The sequence below is a fragment of the Pleuronectes platessa genome, chromosome 3 (assembly GCF_947347685.1).
Source record: "Pleuronectes platessa chromosome 3, fPlePla1.1, whole genome shotgun sequence".
Classification (NCBI taxonomy): domain Eukaryota; kingdom Metazoa; phylum Chordata; class Actinopteri; order Pleuronectiformes; family Pleuronectidae; genus Pleuronectes; species Pleuronectes platessa.
In genome coordinates this window covers 15734630-15750900 of record NC_070628.1, presented here as the reverse complement: position 1 = coordinate 15750900, position 16271 = coordinate 15734630, and the positions used below count along the sequence as shown (strand labels likewise).

The 16271-nt window shown below is 42.8% G+C and overlaps 1 protein-coding gene across 1 annotated transcript; it reads right to left on the bottom strand.

The window, feature by feature from the left end:
* Positions 1–217: 217 nt before the first annotated feature.
* On the bottom strand, positions 218–14687 carry ldlrb (low density lipoprotein receptor b). Its single transcript, XM_053418532.1, has 18 exons — positions 14407–14687; positions 9728–9853; positions 9117–9239; positions 8335–8709; positions 8008–8130; positions 7798–7920; positions 7434–7556; positions 6357–6485; positions 6080–6251; positions 5620–5847; positions 5390–5508; positions 5151–5290; positions 4349–4490; positions 4101–4253; positions 3827–4009; positions 2795–2869; positions 2523–2683; positions 218–1621 (listed from the first exon to the last, which is right to left on the bottom strand). Exons 1-18 carry the CDS (start codon positions 14486–14488, stop codon positions 1583–1585), a joined length of 2616 nt encoding a protein of 871 aa, XP_053274507.1. The 5' UTR covers positions 14489–14687; the 3' UTR covers positions 218–1582.
* Positions 14688–16271: the final 1584 nt, after the last annotated feature.

Genomic DNA, 16271 nt, shown 5'->3' with positions numbered 1-16271 from the left:
AATATACAAAAACACCGGGTGTCAATTAAACTGGAGCCATTTCACCACAACGTTTTTCGTCTGCATACTGACCATAACACTTTATTTTGTCATTTTCCAGTGAGAACACAACACCCTCACAAATGGCTTTAAACCAGTGTGTGGCATGAAAACACACTACAAGTTTATCTCAGTCATGATAAAAACCTTTCCAAATTATAAAACCCCCAAACATGAATATGAGAAACAATTTTTCTTTTATTAAAACAAAGATCAACACAAATAAACATGAACATTGTGACGTGAAGGCTGTTTTGCATGAATATACTCGTACTTCATTCTTTGTAGACTGTAGATAGTTACCACATCATAACAGAAAGGCAGGAGCAAAAATAAATTATGTGATATAAGGAACCAAGAGAGTTTCTTCAGTGTTTCTCTGTAACATGTACAACGGTTACAAACAATACGCACTGCCCCACAGCATTGACTCATCCAGAATGTGGCGCGCACGAAACTGAGCAGGCATAAGTTAAAATAAGTTTAATCTGGCTGAGATGTAACTAAATCACTAAAATATAGTACGTACTGTATTTGCAGCCAGACGACAAACACCAAAAATAAACCTTCTCTCATACATCCATAAATAAATTAAAGAATCTTACACATATGTACAATATTTCTTGGTTAAAATTTACAAATGTAAAAAGGCAACACCAGAGTGAACATGTGAATATGTACAGACATTATTTACAGTGTTACGATAGGTGGTCACTTACAGTAAAATCATTTATTTTACTTTCACAATCTTCATTTAAAAAAAAAGAGAAAAAAAAAAGAACATTTACTTCATTTTGGTTGACTTCAGAAAACTCAGCAGCATTTTCCATTTATAAAACAAACCATCTGTGACTCTTCACATACAGATGCTTCACTCAGAGAATGACAACAAACAAGCACTGATTCAGATGTGATTGACTATAATAGGTACTAGTAGAAAAATGCCTCTGATACTAAATGTGCAAAGCTGTATCCAGGAAAAGAGAAGGCCACGATATGTTTGTAATGGAGGCCGTCACTGCCTGGGGTTAAAGCACTCAAGCATTAACTACCACAGAAACAGGTTTGAGAGGAAGTGGGGTCAGTAAGGCATTTACTGTGTGTACATCCAGAGTGTGGATGGAAGGCACACATGCGTTTTGGGACAGTAAAGGTCAAGTTAAATTAATTGAACAGAGATTTTGATCCATGTGTATTTAGGTGGGCAACATACTGAGGTGATGTGTTGGCTGTAAAGCGAGCGTCCATCTACACCTTCTCATGCAGCACGATGCTTCTTCTTCTAAAAGCGCGCATTGGTCCTTCGTTTTGAAACCATTCTGTGGTTTAACAAAATGGCTAAATATTTTGCCATGTTCAAAGATCTTTTCTTTTTTTCTTCTTTTTTTAAGTTCTTTCATCTGACTTGGACGGCACAGTGCTGAGGTCAGAAACATAGGCCACTAAATGAGGTCACTGGGGGGGAGGACGGAGGCGGCTGGTAAGCAGCAGCAGGAAAAGAAATGGCCTTTGTTGCTTCATGTTTGTCTTCTTCACCTTTGGTTCAAGCAACATCCATGTCCTCCATGCCCAGCATTTGTCTCTGTAGAAAAAAGAAATACTGTATAATTAAAACTATTTAAACAAGCGCGTGGTCTTTCAGTTTGAGAGCAGGACTTGATGTCACCTTCAGATTTTGTAATGCTTTCACTCTAAACCCTGCGCTTACACGTTTGTGCTTAGATTTGCCCTCCAGCTTCAGCTCTTCTCCTCTTGCTCACTCTGCTTCTGTGCTTGCGTGAAACATTTGCTCTCTGATCTTCTCTTCTGGTCTTTGATTATTTTTTGGTGCAATAAGACAAAATTCCCCGACCAACAGAATGTCAGGTTTAAGAGTTGACAAATGAAATTGTCCTTCCCTTGTTATGGTTACTTCTGCTGTTGGTACTGTTCCCATAAAATACGGGAAGAAAAAAGAAACAGTGCAGCTTCAATTTTGCTTTTGTTGTTTCTAGTAAAAGTGTTCCCAATGTAAAAAACTTTTTTGAGATCCTTCATTTTGCAATGTTGACCAAGGATCTGCTGATCTTCTTCCATGAAGGTGTCCTCATTTTTTCTTCAAAAACATCGTGGGAAGCCAGTAAGCGCCAGTATGGGTCTCTCAAAGAAGTAAAGCTAACACACCCACAACTAGGGCTTGACAATTTAATTTGTCAACCATTCACCTGGCATTCTATAAGTTTGAATTTTGGCAGAGGAGAAATCTGACAGTAGGCAAGCTGAAAACGGAGCGCAGGAAATCTGTCCAAGCAACAAAATATCTGAGTTCAAGCGCACAAGCATTGCAAATCTAAGCACAAGCAGGAGCTATGTGAGTGTAAGTGCAGGGTTCGGAGTGAAAGCATAGCAAAATCTGAACATGAAATCAATAACTCATGCTTTCAAACTGAAAAAACCCTATTGAATAACGATAGAAAACAAAAGTGGCTTCAAAGTGAACATACCTGAGGATAAACATAGCCGTCAGAGTTGGTCCTGCAGATGTGCAGCTCGTCCTCTGTGGTTTTCTGGTACACTGGATTGTCAAAGTGGATGGTGTTGGTGTTCTTCAGACGCCAGTGTCTCCAAAGCAACACTGCTCCAAAGACCAGCAGGGACATGACCACTGCAGAGCAGGAGGAGGGTTACAGGTCATTCAGACTGTATGTGTGACTGTAGAGGGCAGACTGTGTTCTCGAGTGTGTTTGACACAGAGGAGCTGAAATGTGGAACTTACGTATTGGCAGCACGATGTAGAGAGCGATAGGATGGGATGGATCGGCTTCTTCAGGCACAGCTGCCAATTTGCTACCTGGAAAAACAAAGAATACAATCTTTTCTTAATATAAATCCTCTTTTCTTTGTAAAAATTAAGTTAGTGTCACTCTTGTGTGTTTTTGTGTTAAATACTGTAAGAGATGAGCTAAGCATAACAGGCAAAGGAGACTCAGGGAAGTCATTGTACCAGACCACAAACAATAATGTCACTCGCAGGGCAAATTGTCGTTTTGAACTTCTGGTTTGTGTGGGGATTAAACAGTATACGCTCCATTTTAATGATCTATGCACAGGGTCGGAAGCACACGGCGAAGGTGCCCTAAGGGTGTGTCCTAAACCACTTTTGCGTAATGGTGGAAGATAAATGTCAGTGCGTCAGAAGCATTGTTTAAAAGGGTTGGCCTTAGTGTCATTGTTAATTATGGGTGTGTTTTTAATGTCATCTACCCTTATTTAAAAACTTCCAGTGCACAGTGCGCCGTAAAGCTCACTTGGTAGAGCTGGTGCCCCATACTGTGGCTTCAGGCCTAGTGGAAGGATTCGATTCCGGCATGTGGTCAATTGCACCATGTTAACCCTGTTCTATCTCTATCCCCTCTTCACACACTTGGTTCTGTCCAATCAAAAAAAAGTCCCCAAAATCTACTTTAAAAAGTCAAGTCAACACCTTAGCAGATTGCTATCTAAAGGCATATTATTATCTTAATAATACATCCTGGAAATGAGTGCAAGTGCAAGATGGGGGCTGTATTGGAATATGACAATTGAATCACCACTTTATGCTTTTGTGCACCAGGTGTGAGTCGGGGCTCTATGTGTTTTTGTGAGCTTTAGACGAGCTGGATGGTAAAACTTCAGCGTTTCAGCCATTTCCAGTCTTTACGCTAAGCTATAGCTCATTTTTAACGGACATGAGATTGGTTTCATGGATATTAATTCAAACCCTTTGATTGATTCTTTCTTTAGCCACTGATAGGACTCGTTTCTGTACCTTGACCAGTGACGGCAGGCTGCTGGATGGATGAGGTAGATGTGAGTTTTTCAGTCACTCTAGTGGTGGTTGTGGTTGTGGCTGTAGAGGTAGGGACGAGCTGCCTGGGTGTAGTCGGCTTGGCGGGAACTTTAGGTGGGAGCGTAGCTTCACTTCTGTTTTTGACAGGAGGAGCGACTGATCCTGATGGGAAACAAAAAATGTGAAAGGGTCACTATAGAGGTTCTGTTCATTTCCGGTTCATATGCAGGGCCGTGCACAGGGGGATATTTACCTGGCACACATGTCCTCATGTCAGGTCCCATTGTCATGTGGTCAGGACAGGCACAAGTGTACTTCGGAGAGCGCTGGTTGATCCGAGGAGCAGGGAGGCACAGAAACTCACAACCTCCATTCATCCTGTTGCTCTCTCTGCACCAGTTAGTACCTTTACGATAGAAGAGTGGCAACAATAAGCATTACAAAACATTACATGGCTGTTGTTTGTCATGATGACTCCAAGATGGAGGGATGTTTCCGTACCGTTGGGCTGCTTGAGGTCTTGGTACAGTACAATGTCCTCTGGTTGGTCCAGGTCCATCGCCAGCTCGATGATATCCTTCCCCGTCAGACGGTTGGCGCTAAAAACTGCGCCATTGCCCATGTCTGTCCAAAACACTTTCTCCTGTTTAACAGAAAGGATACAAATTGAGTAATTCTGTTACGTTTGCTGAAGCTTATTGAAAGACAAGGTTCAATATCGTGACTTATTGGGACTGAATTACCGCAGCCGTTAAAGCTCTGGCTTCCCAGTGTAAAGACTTCCGCCTGATAACTGCATATGAGTTGGATTAATGAGTTACTGGTTTGAACTAGAGTGAAATACATTTCAGACATTCACTGAACTCCAGACTTTCTCCTGAAATTGTCCGGAGGGGGTGTTTGGGAAGACACAAATGTCTGAGTCAGCTGCTTCATTTTCCAGAAGTTTTCCTTCCAGCCCCCTTGGAAAATGTCAGAGTGACCCCATGTGGAAATACAGCGGGGAAAATGTGCTTCCCCGTTTGATTTCCACAGTGGAATTTATACGCCTTGTCCATACTCTAACCAGATACCACCCCTCGCCCAACCCATTGTCCTGTTGTCGTAAACGTGTCTGACCTGATCCCCTGCTAGATTCCTCATAAGTGAAACGCAAACTTCAAGGAATGTACGAAACCCAATAGTGCAGACATTTTCAGGTGATTGTACGAAAAGTGCTTTAATGTATCAGACAGGTGTTCTGTGATCTGTGATCTTCAGTGGCTCCATTTTCATCTGTGGATACATTTATTTCATTGCTTACCTCAAACACAGCGAGGGACAGGGGGTGGGAGAGCTTGTCCTCGTCGTAAATGAGCCTGTGCCGCGTCCCTCCCATCACATCGATGCTGGAGAGCGTGTGCATCTTGGAGTCAACCCAGTACAGACGCTGGTTGACCATGTCTGTCCGGAGAGAACGTCAAACACAGAGACGTTTGATTGGTTATCAAGGCCGAATGATCCCTGTGAGGTTTGGATTGGAATTATTGGTTTCCTGCTTACCCAGGGTGAGGCCATTGGGCCACACAATGTTGTCTGTGACCAGGGCAACACGATTGGCTCCATTCAATCCACTCTTTTCTATCTTAGCCTCCTCACCCCAGTCTGTCCAGTACACGAAACTAAAAGGGACGCAACAAAACATGAATTATAATCAGGGGAAGAAAAACATTTATTTAGCGATTCATCTGAGTTCAGCTGTATCTGACTACTGTTCTCAAACTTTCACTTACTTATTCACCGGGTCCAGGGTGATGGCTCTTGGCTTTTCCAGGTTTTCTGTGATGAGCGTTTTCCTCTTGCTGCCGTCAGTCGTTGCCACAGAGATAGTTTTCAACATGGTGTCGGTCCAGTAGATGTTTCCATGGATCCAGTCCACTGCGATTCCTTCTGGGGCCTCGATTCCACTGCCAATTACTTCAGTGTGGTAAGAGGAGTTACTGGCCACCTCGAGCTTGGAGCTGTCGGGAATGAGACGCGGGTTTAAAGCACAATGTTTGGGGAACAATGACATCACAGCCTCATGCACGCCCACTGTTGCTTTGTGTAATGAGCATGCGCCAGAAATAACGACAACAATGGCAGCTATATACTAGTTTCTCCAAGTTTGGTTAGCACTGCTAGGACTAATTACAAGACGGAGCGGAAAATAACAAAAGAAATCATCAGCAGTAAGGCCTCAGTCATTCTAACCTGTAGATTTTCTTCAGGGCCACGTCAGACCAGAAGATTATCTTGTTTGGTATATCCATGTCCAGAGCCATTGCGTTTTTCAGCTGTGGGATCAAACCGACGTACTCGCTACGGTCCACCGTCATCTTCCTCACCTCGTGTCTGTTGGTGAAGTACAGCGTAGGTACGGTGCCTGGAGGACACAGAAGAAAAGAGTTTTCACACAGGAACAGAGCAACGCTACGAATCCAAAGAGGAGAACATGTTGAGGAGAGACAGACTTTCTTTCAAACGTTACCTGATTCAGCTTTGCATGTCCTGGTCGCGGGGTCGATCTCATAGCCGTCTTGGCAGTCACACTTGTAGCTGCCGGGCAGGTTGATGCAGATCTGGCTGCACGTGTCCGGTTCGGCACATTCGTTGATGTCTGCAAGGGGACGAACAGTCAGGAGGAAAATTCAGTTACACTAGCATTTGATTTTCACAAAGTCAAGTTGCTAATACAATGTTTGCTAAATTTATCGGCGGGCTGTAAAGAAGTACATATAGTTAAGCCCCTTTTCCACTGGTCAAAAAACCCACTGACATCTCCTAACATCTGGTTTCTGTCTGCAATGGGAATCGATACAATGAGCGTTCACTCCCGGGTCAAATGACACCACGAGATCCAATAAAAACCTGTGCCGGCACTGACCCGGCAGAGATGGAAACGTGACAACCAGGGGAATGTACTAACAGTGAGGTTAGAGAGCGTCTCAGTTGTTGGTGCGTTTGTGACATAGAACATGAATCACTGGGGGGGAAAAAATTGACAATCGCCTTTGTTTTGTTGACTTATTTGCGTTAAAAAAAGCGCATACTAACTAATTTTGTGTAAGTTAGTTCAGTATTCTTTCTACATTTTACGTGTATCTGTCACTTTACCTAAATATACATTTTAGGGTAGTTTTCACCCTTACTCCACTACATATATTTTACAATGCATTGTTGCATGTTCACATTGTTTTTTTTTGCATTAATAGAAGTAATCAATAACAAGAGGGAAATCGAATCCAATCAGAGTGAGAAGATAAACACTAGACCCTGCTTAGACTACACTTGACAGCTACTTTTATTTTATTTTCAAACTTTACTTATATTTAAAGCCAGGGACTTACTTACTCCCACTCAAGTAGAAAAATTAATATGGTTCTTTTACTTTTACCTTAGTACATGTTAGTCTAGTTAATTGTACTTTTACAAAATTAAATGAGTTACTTCCTCTACCACTGCTTAAATGACCTGTCCTAGAAGCAAATGTGGCTACAAGCTGCTCATAAGATGGACTTTTCAAATGTTTCTAAAATTCGGCCAGTCCTCGCCTCCCTCCTCTCACCTTCGCAGGTTCTCTCATCCATCTTCAGGATGTATCCAGGAGGACAGGAGCAGTTGAAGCCAACCTTCAGATCAGTGCAGTGATGGGAGCAGCCGCCATTTCCTGTCAAACACTCGTTGTTGCCTGTGGAGACGCAGACACACAGGAAATACAAATGATATTCATGTCCACTGTTTTCCTAACGGTAACTCACACTGACCACAAACTATCTAGGCCAGTGGTTCCGCTTGGTTCAATGTTCCCAAATATATTTTCCTCACTGTGACGTGGTTTCACTTTAGCGTACACCAGAACTCTAATCCACACGCTATAAACTGATGATTTTTGCTCTTTTGGGTGGAGGATTACATAAGGTTTCACTTACCACACTCTTTGACAGGTTCATCAGACGAGTCCCTGCAGTCTCTCTGTTTGTCACACACCTTCTCCATGCTGATACACTCCCCGCTGCTGCATTTAAACTTGGTCGGGCCTTCGCATGCATTTTCTGCGGAGAGAAGAACAGGCAGGTGTGAATTTAACCTTTAAGACTTTCCCATGGATGAAAACCGGACCGGATCTCTGTGAGAGTCACCTATGTGGCAGCCGATCTCATCGCTTTGGTCCTTGCAGTCGGCCACATTGTCACACTGGCGAGCGCCGTGGATACAATCGCCATTGATACACTGGAACTCATCAGGTCGACAAGTAGGACGACCTAGAAAAAAGAGGACAAATGGGTGAAAAAGAGACAGAGAGAGGGAGAGGCAACGGAGTGAAATGGGTAGAATGAGACGACACAGGACAAGGAGAAAATCATGGCTCTTCTTGATTGATATTATGCTGTTATATAAAGCAGGGATACGCTTCTAAGCAAAGAGAGGCCTATGAATAAAATAATATTCTGAGGACGCCAACTCACTGCAGTTGACCTCATCCGAATGATCCCTGCATTCCGGAGCTCCGTCACATCTCCAGCTGCTGTGGATACATTCCCCATTAGCACACTGAAACTCCTGGACGTCGCAGCGTGGCGCCACGTCCGGCTTCTTCTCAGCGCAGTTCTCTGGCCACTCGTCAGACCCGTCGGAACAGTCCTGGTCACCATCGCAGGCCCATAGGGCCGGCACGCACACTGAGTTGTTGCACTCGAAGGAGCGAGAGCTGCAGGAGGGCTTAGGGCAGGAGGCCTCGTCTGAGCCGTCGGAGCAGTCGATGTCGCTGTCACAGAAGTAGGCTTGGGATATACACTGGCCATTGGCACAACGGAACTCTTCGGCTTTGCACTGTTTGGCTGCTGTGGTGAGTCAGAGGCGGGAGAAGAGAGGAGTTAATTTATTATCTAGACATTGTGTTTGTTTCTAAATGCCAGGTTTACATATAATAACAACACATCGGCATAAATACCATGCTGCTAAGTGGACTGCTGCCAAATGAAATTCAGTTGTGTACTGATGCATAGTGACAATAGAGAATCTATCTATCAATGCATCCATCCATGCATCTGTCTATTTAGGTAAATGTTTTATAACCAGTTATAGTTATTATATGAATGGTTTAAATAGCTTTGCATGTCCTTCTTTGTAATCCTGTTGTCTTTAAATTCTCAGTTGCTGCTTGTGATGTTTAACTGTCATCCACTGAAAGTGAATAAACTGGTTTATTGGCTAATTGAACACTTGTCAGTTCCTGTATTCAACGTACTGCAGTTTTTCTCGTCAGCCCCGTTTCCACAGTCTTCTTTGCCGTCGCAGTGCCAGCCTACTGGGACACACTGGTTCATGGGGAGGCCACAGCTGTACTCTGTCTCCCGACAGGTTTTACTTGCTGAGGACAGAAACAAAACACATGTTAAAAAAAACTCAAGGCAGTACTTGCATCTACTAACAGAGAGATAAGGCCTGTCACTATACAGCAGAGTATCATGTCAAACTAACTACTGCTCTGTAGTAGCGTTATAATGTGTTATTAACAGAAGAGATTGATTAATTATTAACATTTTTAAGCAAAAATCTCAAATGAATGTGTTCCATCCTTTCAAATCTGCACATTTGATGTTTGTCTTTTCGTACATGATACTAAAGTGAATATCTTTGTTATTTGAACCATTGATTGGATTAAACAAATTACAGTAAATGAAGATTTTTGAAAGTATGAAAAGTTTTCTCCCACTATTTTTTCCCATTGTGTATGAAAGATGTTTATTAATTATGAAAAGGATTGTCAGATTAATGGAAATAATAATTGGCTTAATCCCAATTCCCATGTATAAAATTTGTATTTTATTTGATAGTGATACAAAAAAAAACACACACCGCAGGTTTCAGGAAGTTCATCAGTGTCGTCTCCACAGTCGTCCGTCCCATCACAGATCCACTTTGTGGTGACGCACCTCCCATTCCCACACGTAAACTGAGTGGAGCTGCATGCGGTGGCTGCATCTGTGAGGAAGGATGAAACAAACAGGAGTTCATGCAGTGTCATACTAGAGCAAACCAGCCGCTGACCTTATCAGCGTCTTCCTGCTTAATTCACATTTCTCTGTTCGTGAGCACCTTGTGGTAACGTGAGCTTGTGTCTACATACGCAGAGGAAAGGATTTCCTGAGAGGTTAATGTTTAACTGGAAATTAAACACATGACGGAAAAAAAATGGAATGTCCCAGACATTCAGATAAGTGACAGTGTGAAAACCACACCTTTTACTCTTTGCCAAACTCAGGGAATCACCACATGAAGATAACGACACGGTGAGGTTCCCTGACTCCTGTTGGTTCCCAGTGAGACACACACCCACCCACAACCACAAGTTCACCACAAGTTCACTTAATTAAAGATTCAAATTAAATGCAAAATATGTTAGAACCAGAATGGCCCTCAGAAGAGCACATACTTCTGCCAATGCCAGACAGTTCCCTTAAATTCAATTAAGCTGCAGCAACTTTCACACACTCATATCAATGAAAATATTGAAAATTGAAATTCAATCTCAAATTTTCCTGGCTGTACCACAAAATGATTATTTTCCTCATTCTCTCCTTGTGTTATTCTACGGGTTATTAACGTTATCTTCTCTGCCACGTCTTCTCATTGTTTATTAAATCAACTGGAATGAAAGCAGGTTTTATCCTGGTGTGACACACTGCAGGTGTGGAGCAGGCCTCACACACCTTATGTAAAGCAGGTGTCAACAGCTTCACTAGTTTGAGTTTGAAGTCGTACGGCCGTGAATTGACACAGGTTTATTTTGGGCACTGAGGTCGTCCCCCTGAGAAGATCACACCTCAGTGAACCCTCCAGTCAGAGCGAAGGGGGCATCCACTTCAAGGAACATGTGAAAGTGACACAGGCCATCCACAGTGAGTGTGTGTGTGTGTGTGTGTGTGTGTGTGTGTGTGTGTGTGTGTGTGTGTGTGTGTGTGTGTGTGTGTGTGTGCGTGCGTGTGTGTGTGTGTCCTCCCCCATCACCTCTGCCCTGCCCGGCTCTCCTGATGCCTGGAGGCTGTGGCCCGGGTACGTCAGACTATCTCTTTAAGACAAAAGGCTAGGGGAGGAGTTGAGCATCACACCACCAGTTGCCGATTGGTCACAGAGTGGCATTCCTCATAACAGCATCACCACAGTGACAAGGCGACTCTGAACACAAGGAAGTCTGTCAGCCTCAGTGTGTCAATGAGCGATGACAGATCTTTAAAAAAAGGGCCGAATAGACCTGGCAGATTAAAACAAAGTGATGGGTTTGAGGAGACTGGAAAACAGGGAGAGGATGCTCTCTCAACACCAGGCTCCTCGAGAGTGTTGCCCTCCGCCGTTGAAAATGTGAAACGAAAAAAAGAGAAGTGAGACATTGACCGTTTCTGGTTTTCTTGGCACCATCAAGGAAATGTGTGGTTTCACTGATAAAGGAACGAAAACTGAACTTGAGATGATCTTCCTGCCTAACCCACACACTCATGCTTTCTGGGAAAGTGTGACACACAAACCCTTAGACACGCTGCATGGAGGCCAGGCACACAGCCAGTGGAGCTTCCAGGAATACAACTTGATTCTTGTTGTTCTTGATTTATCCTCGGGGTTGAGTACAGTTATTGTAAGTCTCCCAACTGCCCCTGAAGATTTGCTGTGTGACAAGTTAACAGTTACATTTAATAGAGTTTATCTGCAACTCTCACTTGTTTTTAAAATCTTTTTTAAGAATGTGCATTTACTACACTCGGCGGAGCAGGATCCGAAAAGTAGGTTGAACACTCGCACTTCCCGACCTTCAGACTCCTCTAACTTCATGGAAACTATAAACTGTAGAGGCTGATGTTTTCACTTTCCACCACTAATCTTCTCTAGTGCTTCCACATATGGGTCACAAGGCTGTGAGAAATACTGTTCAGTGAGATGAGGACTTACAATTTTTTTTTCTGTGGAGAAAAGACCAGGATTAGTTTGGCTATTGAAGTTTTACATCAACTTCCCTTTTCTTAGACTCTAGCATAACCACATAAGTAATTTATTAATCCATTTAGCTTTTTTTAATTTAACACCTTTTTTGGCTTGTGCAGCTAATGCGGAAATTGAAAGGCGTCACCTAAACCACAGCCATATCCGTCCCATATCGAAGAACTTGCACAGCAGACAGCTACACTTGAGAAAGTAAGAAAAGCAATCGCATCATAGAAAAGAGAAAAGGATTACTGTCACCTGCAGACATGCCGCAGACTGCAGGTTACCAGTCAGAACAGTTTGCCAGAAAGAGAGAGCATCCTTTGCCCCTGTAGTGAAACTGAATCAGAGTGGATACTATTTATACCCACAGTTGGACCTGACAACCAGGAACCCACCCAGTCAAATAAGGTCGCTGGAGTAGCAGCCACCACCTCAAACCCACACAACCGGTTGCTGTAAGGTTCAGTCCGTCATTACAACGCTGCATGACAACTCTGCTCCTTTGTGGTAACATGTGACTTTGCTCGCTAACAATGCATTCACAGCTCTTTTTGATGGCACATGCATGCAACACACATGCACACACAGCTGATTAGCCCTCACAAAGAGGTGTGTATATTGACTCACACATACACCCGGCAGTTAATAAATAACCAGGACGAATGAGCATCATGAAGCCGACAGCAACTCCCTTCTGCTTCGGATCAGGGTTTATGCTGCATCAGTAATCACACTGAGGTTAATTGTCATCACTGGGTAATAAATAATACTGCTGTGCAGCATTACAGTCAAACATCTGATTCTCACATGCCAAGAACATATTGAACCATCCAAGTTACAGATTAACCATCATTGTATTTATTCTGCTCTTATTTTTACATTACACTGTTCTGTCAAATTTATTTGTTGTGCTTTACAACTTTATCTTCACCATTTTTGTATTTCTTTTGATCTCTTTACCTCTTTTATTCTACTCTTTTAATGTCTTATTTTGCTTGAAAATTTGTTTCAAACTGTGCTTACTGATTATAAATTCATTTTTTCTTCTCACTCTATTCGAGGGTTAAGAGCAGAGGACGTCACACCTCTTTAAACCCAATGAGACAAATTGTGATTTGTGAACAAGAGCTATACACGTAAAATGTGATGGATTGAGTTAGTAATTGCTATATTGATTGCCTACTGAGAGATGCCACAGAGGTATTTCTAAATGATTGAGAGGTGAAACTGCAGTGTTTGTCTTCACGAGTCACCAGAGTCTTTAAATTCCCGTCTTCTTTCCCCTCCTCCTCTTTCCAGCTCTGCCTCATTTCAGAGTCTGCTAAGCACAAAGTGAATTAAAGACAGCAGAGCCTCACCTAAAGAGAGAGAGAGAACACACCTATGGATGTTTCCCTCCAACCCTGACCTCCCCCACACAAACAGACACACACACACACAGAGTAAATCTTATGACTGGAAGTGAGCACAACAACGTGTAAAAAGGGTCTTGTTTTAATCGGTAAATCTCTTGGAGGAGAGTTGAGCTTATTGGCGGATTAGTAGAGCAGCTGGCAGGTGGGGTTAGTTCTCAGCCTTGAAGGGCAGTAGGTTCACTCCCTACACATTTTTGGGGGTTTTAAAAACAATTGGATAATAATTGGCCATAACGCAGGACTTTGCCTCTAGCTCTGAACACCAGACTTCAATTGGAAAACAGAGAAGGTCCTTTCTTCATCTTTTTATCCACTTATTCTTTATTTTCCTCCAATACCATGTAAATATTTTGATCCTGCAGAGGTCGCTCACATCTTTACAAACCATCTCTTACCTTTGTTTTTTGTTGTTTAGGTTGTACATTTAATTCAGCTTGTTTAATATGGTTTTCTATATCTCATAAATATACTGTATCTCATACCCCCTCATTTCCTCCTCCCTTATTCTGGTGTAGCACATTATAACTTCTATGAGGGGATTACCCCCCCCCCCACACACACACACACACACACACACACACACACACACAAACAAACATTTGTGCGCAACTGCAAGAATAAAAATGCTGATTTTCCAGCATCCCTAAGAATCCAGCCTGCTGCAGGGAGGATACCAGAAACAACGGCCGCACCCAATCTCTTTGACAACCGCTTGTTTCCTCATTTATTCCTGGTGTTTGACACTTGAAACCGGCCGGCACCGAGTAGAACACGATTGGCTGCTGTGACGCATTCTGGAGCGAAACGAACCAATCAAAGCGCAGTGCGTATATTCCATTCATTCATGACGAGATTTTCATTTGTATTGATCATCGCTACCGGTCGATTATATTGATGACAGTTTTTTGAATTTACATGAGAATTACAAAAAAATAACCAAATCGGATAGGCTTCATCTTCCTGGACATTTACGCGTAAAAAGCTCCATGGAAACTTGAAATTAATCAAGACAAAGTCAAAACGAAGCAGTAACTCATATTGATTTTAAGTGATGAAGAATGTAAGATGGAAAAAGTTTTCCTCAGTGCAACTGCATTAAATCGGTCTGGAGCATCCCTGTGCGTCAAAGAGCGTATTTCTTACCTGCTTGAGGCGAAGAGTGAATCAGCATCAGCACACAGCACAATGTGGACAGTCCTGCGAGTCCCCTCCACATCCCCAACATGTCCTGTCCTCCCTGTGTGTCCTTCTGGGACAGCTGAAGTCCAAAGCTGGTGGTTTGTTGTGTGTGTGTGAGAGGGAGAGAGCCAGAGAGAGAGAGCGGTGGGTCTCTGTGCGTAAAAACGGCCTCTGGTTCAGACGCAGGATGCAAAGTGACGCCAAAAGATTATGACGCCCGACTCACAACTGACCGTCTTCTATGAGGCAGACAGGGGGCGGGGCTACAGCGGTGGTGTGATGTTCGAAATTTCGACCAGATCATCGTTGGGGGGTGGAGCCAGGAAGCTACTGCCGTATCACTTAGATCGTGTGGGTGTGGGTGTGGGTGTGTGTGTGTGTGTGTGCGTGCGTTACACACACACTGTTTACACAATCACCTGCTGAATTTCAACACAATTTCACAATTTTTTTTTTCTTCAAATTTTCATACACAAAATGTGACTGATAAGCGTTATTGTACCTGATATTTCTTTCTTTCTGTCTTTCAGACACATAACAAATGTAAAAGTAAAAGAAAAGACATCCTGTGTGCAGGGGGTTCAAAGTGACTATTGTAGTTCTGCACACCTGTCCCTGAGTCATTCCTTGTTTTCTATTGTATAAACATAGCTATGTGCAAAGTCACACATCATTGAATATATTTCCATAATTGCCCCTGGTTCTAGCAGATTGAGTAACATCTAAAAAGTTATACCACCCTGGTCTGATTCCTATTATCAAAACAATAATAGGAGAGTCAGATTTGAATGATTTGGTCGTATAGATGGAAAGACTTAGGTTTTTGAGAACCAGCTCAACTAGAATGCTTTCATCTATTTGGGACACATTTCCACTTGGCTGAGGCCAAGGGGGACTGAGCGACTCTTTCAGCTTTTAACCTTTGACACATGCTTGAAAGTTTGAGATCAAACACACAGAACCTTGGAATTCTCTGCACAATAAGCAGCCCCTTTAAAATATGTTATGCTGATTCTCCCTTGTTTTTCTTCAATACTGAGTCCATCTATTCTTCTGCTCTCTTTGTATATTTTTCTTTCTGGTTTTACGATGTCTTTGTAAATTCCCAAAATGAATAAAGAAAAAAGTAGAATAAAATACAAAAAATGACACACTTAAGCATAGATTTTAGATGAATTAAAATAGCCATGTTTCACCGGAATAAGAGACCGAAGGCTGTAAAGACATCTGAACAGCTGAAGACGTCTAGATCCTGGAAAATCTGATGCACAGGGCTGCACAGATGTAAAACTGTCGGTTGTATCCACAGCCGCTGAAGTCTGCTCAACTTCAAAAGTAAACAGAGCATTTGCAAAACAAAACATCACCATCGTTAGTGACGCAAAATGAGTCCACGAAATACAAAAAACCTCCTCTCATTTTAAAACTGCAGTTTACAGGAACGAATTACGAGTTACCTGGAGGCAGTAAAGTTCAGGGTTAGTTTCCCACTTGGTTATGTTCACTGAAAGAAAGAGATTCTTTCCCCAGATTCATGAAATTCAGGATAACTAAAATACAGCTCCGAAATGTTCATACTCCTCCTTAATTCATCCATCATCACGGCTGTTTAACATGCAGTGTAAATGTGGGTTTCATGACATCACTTTGCAGTGGGGATAGAACACATGGCCATGATAATATTTATGTGAAACTGTGTGTATGTTTCCATGAGGGTATGTGTGTATGTGTGTGTGTGTGTGTGTGTGTGTGTGTGTGTGTGTGTGTGTGTGCAGAGACCGGGACGGGGACGGGGGGGGTAGCTCCTCAGGGCAGTCTGAGCTGTGGGA